The sequence below is a fragment of the Triticum urartu genome, chromosome 7A (genome assembly GCF_056163025.1).
Source record: "Triticum urartu cultivar PI428250 chromosome 7A, HENAU_Tu73, whole genome shotgun sequence".
Classification (NCBI taxonomy): domain Eukaryota; kingdom Viridiplantae; phylum Streptophyta; class Magnoliopsida; order Poales; family Poaceae; genus Triticum; species Triticum urartu.
The window spans coordinates 157,733,945-157,744,769 of NC_141879.1; the positions used below are offsets into that span (position 1 = coordinate 157,733,945).

A 10,825-nucleotide genomic window follows, 5' to 3' on the forward strand; every position below is an offset into this window, starting at 1 on the left:
AATTTACTGTTACACATTTTGAGAATGTACAAGCTGTTTGATAAGGGCAGGTGACGTATCCTTGGTATGTGGATTTCCCCATGTCTAGCACATGATAACCATCTTGCATTCATATCAAATGCATGTGAGCCGATAGCATTCGAGAAATATGGTACGATAGTGGTTGGAGATACTAAATCATGACTTATAGAAGCGGGTTGCATGTGCCGGAAATGAAGGGAAGTCCCGTCCTCACACGAGCCGATAAATGCAAAACAGTGAATCACCTCAGTGGCAACAATGCCCAACATACAAGCTTGTGTCCACTATAGGCACAGTCCAGTTAGTCTAGTGACGAGGAACATAGATCGCCCACATATAGAGAGAACATAGATCGGATTGTATCTAAACAAACAAGATTAGGCTTGAAAGGCGTCGGGAATCGTTTTATAGTTGGGTAACCCACGTGTGGAAGTAATTGTTTTGGTCTCTTCAGCCAAATCACATGTGCAAGGGCGGCATATCCAAGTCCCTAGTTATCATCATCGTGTAGCCCAAAGATAACTTCCAACGGCCTCACGTAGCTTCGAGGGAAAACGAGAGGTGCCGGCTTTCCGTTGCATCTCACTTCCTATCGTAGCCTCAAAAAGTGAACGAGGAGGCATGAGCATGGCAACAGCAAAAGAGAAAAGAAAAGGCGAAGAGGCTGCTAGGCTGCACACCTGCCCCGGCGCCGCGGGCGTTCCCCCAATATCCTAATCTCGATTTTGTATTTTTCTTTATCCGAGCAGCCCTCTCGGACCCCACATATTACGCGCTCTTTCGATAAAAATTCCGCCTGCCCGGCCTAAATTCCGCAGCCACGGGCCACGTGCCGCCTGCCCGCATTCGCGAAGCGTATCCACGTAGCCGTCGGGTTCGCGCGCGCCGGCGCGGCCTTTAACCCCGGCCGGCACAGCCCAAGCATCCGAGCCGCACCATACTCTGCCCCACCACTTGTGCCACGCCGCGGCCGCCATTATTCCATCCCACTCTCACCCGATGCCGCCGCCACGTACCCTCGCCGTCCTCCTCCTCGCTGTCGTCGCCGTCGCGGCCCATGGCCGCCTCCTCGCCTCCGACGGTCTCCCGGGGCAGGGGAGCGCGTCCGACGCCGCCGTGCTCCGCCTCTCGTCGGCGGGCCGGCCGGCCGGGGAGGCGGAGGAGGGCGGGTGCGAGATGACCTACGGCTTCCTGCCGTGCACGGAGACGGCCGGGGGCAACCTCTTCCTCGCGCTCGCCTACGGCTTCCTCATGTTCAAGTCCGCCACCTACCTCTCCGCCGGCAGCGAACTGCTGCTCGAGATCCTCGGCCCGGGGATCGTCGGCGGCCTCTTCCTCCCCATCCTCGGCGCGCTGCCGGACGCCTTGCTAATCCTCGGTTCGTTCGTTCTTCTTCTTCCCGTGAACTCTGTTCATCTCCTTCTTTCTTTTTTCACAAAAAAAAAACTCTGTTCATCTCCTCGCTTCGCTGCGTCTGTTTCTTTTACTTTTCGGATCGTCTCATCGTTGGATGCTCCCAATCGATAGGAACCATCAAATGTTTGTCATCCAATGGCTAATAGTATGATATTACCTCTACTAGTTAAGATAATGTCCATGATCGTGCAGGGCTATTGTGGACATTTTACTTCTACAAAATAGGAAAGAGATTAGTATTTTTTTTTGCAGGTAACTAGGAAAATGGTTATAGTTTCCTTAAATCTTGATGGTAAATAAGGAAAGATAAAAATCCCTTATTATTGTTTTACTAATCAAAAATCTGATTTTTACGGGTACTAATCAATCTGTTAACACAAAGGAGCAACATGTAGTGTTTATTTTGTTCTGTTAATAATGTGCGTTCTTTTCTCTTTTTTTGCCGGAAATTAGTAATATCACTATGTTCGGTTTAAGTACATAAGTATATTGATTATTAATCACGTAAGTAATTTAGACAAACTAATATTTTCGCCATTTGCACCACACACACACATACAAAAAATGTCAATATGCATATTATATAAAAAAATATAATGCTTAGATATTAAATATAAACCACATGAATTTTTTCTCCAAAACCAAAGGATATGACAAAAAGAAAAAATGTCACTTTAATATGCAATGTATAATATAATAAAGATGACTGTGTGCATTGCTTGATGCAGAGGCCGGGGTTATCCTCCTTTTCAAAATAAATTTTAATATATAATAAATAGTATGCATTATAATATATTTTACTCTCAGCAAACATGCATAGTATACAAGGAAGTCATTATTTGGAATGACATAGCATCAAATAATTACATAATAAAGTATGTTTTTTGTCCCATTTTTACGAACACTCGAGTGATATGTAGATGCAAAATGCATAATGTGTTTGTTTCTTGCATTTCAGTTTCCGGCCTCTCTGGCACTAAGGAGGTTGCTCAAAGTCAGGTTTTGATCGGAATGGGCCTGCTGGCGGGATCTACGATCATGCTTTTAACCATACTTTGGGGATCTTGTGTTATTGTCGGTAAATGTGATCTGTCAGAGGATTCTACTACAATCGATTCCCAAGATACCAAAGCCTTCAGTCTTTTTGGTATGTTGTTATTTCTCAAATTCCAGTTTGGGGTTCCGACCTAAGAAATCATTGAATGCACCTGACATCTGGACTTCCAAACAAATCATTGAACAATATCACCACCTAATAGCTTTGTATATTTAGTTACAATGTGATGCTCAACATCACTAGACTAGTTTAGATAGGGGCTCTACTTCTTCAGCTTACACTTAATGAAACTATTTTGAGGAAACACTTCATGAAACTATAGGTGTTTGTTGGGTCACGCAGTATAAGAAATTTTGATTTCTTTTTACCTCTACATCACAAACAGAATTTTGGACATGATACATCAGTATGATGGCTAGGAATAGTCACCTTCTATGGCATAATTAGTTTCCATGGCTTGCATCAGTGCATACGTGATCCATTAGACCCCTTCTGATATTTTGCTAAATAACATCTGCGCTGTTAGGCTCTGGTGTTTCCACTGATTTGCAGACCAGCTATGCAGCAAGAATCATGGCGATATCTGTTCTCCCCTTTATCGTTGTTCAGATACCGCAAATTCTGAAGCTCCAATCTGGTCATCGCTTAACTCTACTGCTTGGGCTTATAGTTGCAGTGCTACTTCTGCTTACTTATTGCCTGTACCAGGTATATACTGACCTCATGGGAAAATGAACCCTACGCTTTCCCACCTTTTCTGCTTTAATAGTACATTTCTCTCTTGTATAGCTATGTACATTTCTCTCTAGTATAGCCATGTACATTTCGTCTGAAAAAATCGTGATTTTTTTATCAAGACACTTTATAAAATCTTGGAGGTAAAGGAAATTTAACAAGAATAAATGATGCCTCTCTACCACCCATCTGTCTTTCCTCTAGGCATTTCATTTGGTCAGGAGCTGAAATCTTTTGGCATGTGTTCATATATGTTTTATTAATTTTCCAAGGGGCAATCACACACTACTTACATTTATTATCATCTTATTTTGATCTATATTGCCCCATTGAACAATACTTGCATACTCTACAAACAGATCTTTCAGCCATGGATCCAGAGGAGGAAATTAGAATATTCAAGACTGAAGCATGTAATGTCTGGGCTTCTGAAACATGCTCAAATGCATACTTTTGGTCACCTTGTTGATGATGATGGCACACCAAATGTTTCTGTCATAGAGAAGTATGCCACTGGTTTGCAATTCGTTTTTACCTATATTTTCATCCAAAAAAGTACGTATCTTCTAAATAATACTGTAAAAATTGGCAGGTTATTTCACAAAATTGATCTGGACAATGATGGAAAGATAGGGCGTGGTGAACTACAGGCTTTCATCGTTGGTGTGAATTTTGAAGATATTGAGTTGGATACTAACCTAGCTACAGATCAAGTCATGGCTGACTTTGATAGGTCTCGGAATAGTTCCATTGAAAAGGGAGAATTCGTTGATGGTGTCCTTAGATGGCTGGAAGAAGCTAAGCGTGTTGTTGCTGGTTCTGGTGCCTACTCAAAAAAGTTTATGGATGATTTTCACATTGTAAGTTTGTAGTCACATGTTTGCGCAGTTGTTTTGTCCATAAAGATAAATTGCGCCATCCTACAATTGTGCAGACAACAGGGGAAGAACATAATGCACTGCTTGACAAGCATGAAGATGATGGTGAATCTATTGAAAATCCAACCTGGACATGCTTCAAGGCCATTTCACTTTTGCTTCTCGGAACTGCAATGGCAGCTGCATTTGCAGACCCACTTGTTGATGCTGTGCACAACTTTTCAAGTGCTACCAGTATACCATCTTTTTTCATTTCCTTCATTGCGATGCCCTTGGCTACCAATTCCAGTGAGGCTGTCTCGGCAATTATCTTTGCCAGCCGAAAGAAGCAACGCACTTTGTCTCTAACATTCTCTGAGGTATGTCTGTTGGATACCTTGTGTTTACTGTTGACTACTGGAGCAGTCATACAAATACCTTCATTCTGATTGATTTCTTAGTCAATGTTTTTTTCCCTTCTCCACTAAATTTTTCTTGTTTTAATTCTCCTATACTGTTAGCCTAGTTATTTGATAATCTTATATTGCAAGGTATTCTGTGGAAGAAATTAGAAACAGTTTTTTGAAGAACTGAAAGTTCTTACATACTGTAGACTTAGGCTTCCTTGGTGTTTTGTTGTTACCATGGAATTCTATTTTTTTCTTGTTTTTATTTCTCCTATACTGTTAGCCTAGTTATTTGATAATCTTATATTGCAAGGTATTCTGTGGAAGAAATTAGAAACAGTTTTTTGAAGAACTGAAAGTTCTTACATACTGTAGACTTAGGCTTCCTTGGTGTTTTGTTGTTACCATGGAATTCTATTTTTTCTTGTTTTGTGCAGGCTTCTTTTAAGTGGATATAGGATGTATGGTGCATAAATATTTGTCTGTTTTTGAGTTGCTTTTAGATATACGAGCATTTTGCTGTATTATTCTTTTTTCTTGGTCAAGGTGCAACCAAATATTTATTCCGTTCGGATACATATGAGACAAAATGTGATAGGACAATCAATGGATGTTAGATTCTGTACAAACGTTAGTCACAGAAGCAGAGCACATCACATCACAAGAAAGCTTAAACTGAGCCTTAGAAGGCGTAGGGTACTTTTAAGGATTTAATACAAAACTAATTCCGTGATGGTAGCAAGGGTTTGAGCGCAGTTTACTAGAAGATATACCAAAAAACATACTTCAGATGATAAAAAATTCTACTCAAATGGCAAAAGGAAATTCTACTCAAATGGCAGTATGGAAAATTTGATTGAATGATTTTTGGCATCACTACAAAAATTTGATTGAATGATTTTTGGCATCACTACAAAAATTTGATTGAATGATTTTTGGCATCACTACATACAAGTCACTCTCGGATCTTTGTGCAAAATCTGATTTCATTGAATGATTTTCGGCATCAGTACGTATAAGTCACTGTCTGGTCTTTGCAGTCGAACGTGGATACATGTTTTTTCAGTGGTACATGGATATATGTTGTATACAAGACCGACCACATGAAAATAGTGTGGCTCTGCTTATTTTGGAAATATTTCCATCTTATTTTCCATCAGCATGTCATTGTAAAAATAGCATGGCCATATCCTTTTTAAAAATAAGAAAGGCAGGAGCATCGCAAACCAAAAATCTGTCGATACCGCAGTATTTGTACTTCTCAAAAGTTCCAAAAGGGGAATTTCATGCGATGCCGCCATTTCAACTGCAGGTGTACGGTGGAGTGACCATGAACAACACGCTCTGCCTGGCAGTGTTCTTGGCTCTGGTCTACGTCAGGGGCTTAACCTGGGACTTCTCGTCGGAGGTGCTCGTCATCTTCCTCGTGTGCATCATAATGGGCCTCTTCACCAGCTTCCGGACCAACTTCCCGCTGTGGACGTGCTTCGTCGCATTCCTTCTGTACCCACTGTCGCTGGTCTTGGTTTACATCCTCGACTACAAGTTTGGCTGGTCGTAGACCTGAACCTGAACTGAATGGTGATTAGTTGATAGGTCTGATATACGGCATGGCTCACTTCTCTTACTGTTTGTAAACCTCAGTCTGGTACGTGTTTCCGGTTGGATGCAGACTATGGCTTTGACATATTGCATACTTGGGGCCGTCACTAATAAGTGAAGATGAACTCTGTGATCATGATATCGCGTGTGTTGCTGCAGGAATTGGTTGCAGTATAGTTCATCGAGATTTGTCATACGAAACATGAATCTATTGTATAGTTGTTAAACATCAGTTGACAAACTAACATAAGTACATAACTGAATGAGAAGTCTTTATCCATGCGTGGTTGCATATTGAAGTGGGTTTTTTCATACATGGCTGTATATTTTGAGGTGGTATGTTTATCTATTTATGTTTTGAGTTGTTATGTTTCTTTTTACCGATTTTCTTGATATAATAATAGTGCTTAGGTCCAGGTCGGTGCGAGGCTTGCAACTTTCTTTGAAGCTCGGCTGCCATATCCTCAATACTGTGGTCGATTGTTTGGCAATGTTGTGGCCAGGTCGTTGGCATATGCCACTTGTGGGGTTTGTATCTAGGTTTTCACCTGGTTTTCCTCCAATTAACCTAGCAATTCTCTTCTTCTTAATTGATGAAAATGGCAAATCTTTTGCCTCGTTTCAAAAAAAAAAGTTGCTTAGGTCTCGCTCGTCACCAAGACAATTTCGGTAAAATACAACTCAACATGTGCACCAGCACCACTATTACTCCATCAGCCATCCCCCACTAAACTAAATCTACCAACCAAAATTTGCCCAGTCTGAACTCGTCGTTGTTGGACAAATCGAATAAACCATCAGAAGACCTTGATAGTTTTCCAGAAGCTCTTCCATTTCTTGGTTTTCAGGTTACCAACTGGTGCCTGAAAAAAACAACAGTTGGTTAAGACTGAGAACGGATGTAAGAGCAAAGTAAAAATACAATATTGACAAACAAGGCCATTAACTTGGCAAAAAGAAGGTGACCTGTCGATGAGACAATGCAGCATCAGCGTAGCTTAAAAATTGAAATGGGACTAGATTTTGGACTTTAGAATTTGGAGGCTTATAAGTGCATTCATCATCTAAAGCATGACGAGCGTCAGCATCATCATTAGGTTCGGTCTCGGTTAGTTCGGCTCGGTATTTCAGTCATCGGTTTATACACCCACCCCTAATCATCATCATTGACTACATACTCAAGGTTCCTGCATTTCAACTCTTCAAGCATGGAGGTAGGCTTTTCTCTATTTGAATTTTCAGGGTCAACTTCCCACTCACAGGAGCCGTCCTTGTATCACCAATTTTGATGATAAAAATAAGTTTACCCATTGTCTTTGCATTTAATCGTTTTACTTTCCACATGATGAATACATGATCCAATTCCGCTTTATAGATGAGCTACAAATGGGTTGCGGAAGAATTTTCTTTTCCATCTTAGCTAATTCTGGACTTTGTGCCCCATACCATTCAACTCGACATGTTGCAGCATTATAGGCGTAGTGGAGATGCCAAAGAAAAATATTTTTTTTTGTCATTAGTCTTTCATTGGCACAGTGGAAATAAGGTATCAATTTGTATTTGTACATTTCATTATGTGAAACAAATCCAATGAAAGGCAAAGACAGCACGAAACTTTTTATTCAAATCCGCAACATAGTGATGCAAATTTGGAATCTTTAGGGTACCCTCCGACCCTATTTAATATAATTCAACCGAACTAAAATTTCAAAAGTAATGTGAATTCTGAAAACTTAGTTCATTTAGTTGAACTAAGGAGGGTCGGAGGATACCAAATTTGCATCCCTACCGCAACGTGTATCAAGATTCTCTGAAGTTACAAGGAAGGTCTCTTTTATAAGTAGCAAACTGAGACTGAAAACTAAAATGGAGCACAACCAAACAAGGATTGCAACCAGGAGATGCAATGCAAGGAACCTGGAGTGGAGGATGAACGCAATGATGATCATACGGACAGAGATCAGGTGACTTGCCCATGGCAAGTCCTGATCATACTTGTCCTGCTTTCAATAATGAATAAGAGATAGAAGATACAACAATAGCTGCAGGCTCTTCATAAACACAGATGTTTCATGGGCTGGAAAAGCAAAGCAAAAAGGTACCTATACTGAAGTATTAAATTTTGAGACTAAACAATGACACATAAGCTCATGGGCTTGTTGTTTATCAGTCCGTTCGTTGTTCCATTAAGCAAATTTTGCAACCAGCACCAATTTAGCTTAGTATTTTGCTGGTATGGTCACTCTCTTTATGCCAAACCAAAATGATTGGGTTCACGAATCAACATCCAAGATCACAAAGCGATATAATTGGGTTCACGAGTCAAATAATATGTTCGTGAATCAGAGTCGGCGGACCAAAATCACTAGGTTCACGAACCAAACATGTATACCCCCAGCAAAATGGGAAGTGTCTAATAAAAAAGGAGCAAATTCTGAATATGGTAACCATGATTTCAACAATTGCAAGTTTCTAAAAAAAACTAGAACCACTAACAGTGACAACAAATTATAATACTCCCTCTGTTCACTTTTATAAGGCTTTGTAGACGTTTCAGACAGTGTGCAAAACAGCACAATTTCACTTGTCTGAAACGACTTATAAAAGTGAACGGAGGGAGTATGAATAAATAAACTCATCTCTGCAGAGCAATTCCACATATAATATAGCATCAGGTCCAGATGCATTGCAGACAAGTCCATATCCAAATTTATCAATTAGCTGCGTAAACCTAAGGCCAAATTAATTCATACTATAAATCAAGCATGTTCACTGGAAAACTGGAGATGGCACTCCACGATCCATATCTACCTAGGTGCTGATCACATCCGTCACTCTGCTATTCATTAACTAGCGATGTTACACAAGATCACCCATAGCATACTGTTTAACATTAAAAACATGGGTCAAGGGGGTGACAAACCTTAAAATGTTATTCCAACACGACAATCCAGAAACATGCTCCCAGACTAAGCATGCACAGAGTCTCATTTTCCATTTTGTCTTTTCAGGTAGAAACTTCATTCGGCACCTTCTCAGCACAGTAAGATGCATAAGTCGCAGCAAGGCCTGGAATACTCTTCTCATAAGGATGCACATACTTGTCCAGAAACTTCTTCTCAGTCAGCGCGATAACAGAATAGAAGTCAAGCTCAGGATAAAGCAAATCCTTCGAGTTGAGAATATTTAGCAAGGAATGCCGTGGCAGCAACCGGCGCTCATAGCTATACATGACCAGCACTGGCCTTTGAGCAATATAGGGTATCTCCAGCCCAACATCCCTTGTCAAGAAATTCACAGCTGTCTGCATCCTTTCCTCGGACATAGTGAGGATACAGGGCATCTTCCTCACAGCAGTCAACACATCATCCTGTGACCAACCAAGCATTTCAAGCATCCCCATTTTCCTGTCAATTTTCTCCTGGCTCTGAATCACGAACGCCATGAGCGCGTAGCGAAACATTGGGGAATCCCGGGGCACGCCAAGCTTATCGATGTACAGCACGGCATTCTCGACGTACTCGGGGAGCCTAGTGAGCACCCGGGTAAGGTATGTATCTGAAAATTCTCGGACACTTATCCCGCATTGCTGGAGGATGGCCAGGTTGGGCTTGGCGACCTTCTCGAGGTCCGCTCCGAGGATGCCGCCGTTCACCTTGATGGCCCCGAGGAGCTTCTCGAAGGAGCCGAAGACCGGGAGCCAGAAAGCGAGGTTGGGGCCGAGGGAGGAGCTGCGGAAGGTGGTGCGGGCGAGCGGGATGAGGCGCGCGATCTGGGAGCGCTTGATGCCGAGATCCGTGAGCTCGGCGACGCGCTTGGACAGGTTCAGCTCCACATCGGCGCAGAGGAACTGCGGGTCGGCGGCGACGATGGCGGCGGTGGTTGAGGGGGAGATGCCGAGCGCGGCGAGGAAGGCGAGGACGGCGTCGATCTTGGAGGGGGACTTGAGGTGGGCGAGCTTCTTGGACGCCTTGCGCGCCTTGGGCCGGGAGAGGCCGCAGGTGGTGACGAGGTAGTCCTCGACGGCGAACGGCTCTGGGGATGCGGGTGCGGTGGCGGCGAGGAGGCGGTGGAGCGGGGAAAGGGGAGAGAGGGAGGGTGTGCGGACATGAGATGCGGAGAGGAAGAGCTTCCGGAGATGGAGCATCGCGTCGCGGCGGCGGCGGCGGCGGCGGCGGCGGCGGAGGAGGATTGACCGCTAGGCGTTTGGATGTTGTAGCTGTAGGGTTTTTGCACTCCAAGTGGCCGTTTTCTTGCTGTGCCGCTGATGATGTATATTTGAAGATGTTAAAATAGGTGTCGTAGGTATAATTCATATCATAAAAAGTGATTTTTACATTTAAAAATGTCAACTCCGACAGATGATATATATTTGATGATATAAAACTACTACTTCAATAGATAGATCATCTAGACTTTGCAAAGCTGGCCCCTCAAGCGCCCGCGGACGCGTCGGGGCGCGTTCGCGAAGACTAACCGGTCACGTCTTAAATAATGCAATTCACATCCGGACACCTTAATTATCATATCTCAAATCCATACAAACTCATGCAACTATGTAGTTGCACACACATCGCCCAGTACTCCATCACACTACACTAAACATGCCATCGGACTACCAAAATTTGGCATGTTTGGCTATGGTGGACATCATCCACGACTGCCCTTGCCCTTCCCGGCGTCCTTGCCGTCCTTCTCGCGGAAGTACCGGTCGAAGACGCAGTAGGGAT

At 42.8% G+C, this 10,825-nt stretch overlaps 2 protein-coding genes across 3 annotated transcripts; one reads left to right on the plus strand and one right to left on the minus strand.

Moving 5' to 3' along the window:
* Positions 1 to 832: 832 nt before the first annotated feature.
* LOC125531269 (sodium/calcium exchanger NCL2) lies at positions 833 to 6,234 on the plus strand. 2 transcript variants are annotated; one of them, XM_048695679.2, is made up of 7 exons: positions 837 to 1,399; positions 2,396 to 2,584; positions 3,021 to 3,202; positions 3,589 to 3,734; positions 3,822 to 4,089; positions 4,164 to 4,466; positions 5,806 to 6,234. In XM_048695679.2, exons 1-7 carry the CDS (start codon positions 1,021 to 1,023, stop codon positions 6,052 to 6,054), a joined length of 1,716 nt encoding a protein of 571 aa, XP_048551636.2. In that variant the 5' UTR covers positions 837 to 1,020; the 3' UTR covers positions 6,055 to 6,234. The 2 variants fall into 2 exon arrangements, with proteins under 2 accessions (XP_087393440.1, XP_048551636.2); XM_087537314.1 differs by having other exon boundaries at positions 833 to 1,399; positions 3,589 to 4,089.
* Positions 6,235 to 6,517: 283 nt separating this feature from the next.
* On the minus strand, positions 6,518 to 10,335 carry LOC125531270 (transcription termination factor MTERF8, chloroplastic). Its single transcript, XM_048695680.2, has 2 exons — positions 9,019 to 10,335; positions 6,518 to 6,958 (listed from the first exon to the last, which is right to left on the minus strand). The coding sequence occupies exon 1, from the start codon at positions 10,240 to 10,242 to the stop codon at positions 9,103 to 9,105; it is 1,140 nt and encodes a 379-aa protein (XP_048551637.2). The 5' UTR covers positions 10,243 to 10,335; the 3' UTR covers positions 6,518 to 6,958; positions 9,019 to 9,102.
* Between the last annotated feature and the right edge of the window lie 490 nt (positions 10,336 to 10,825).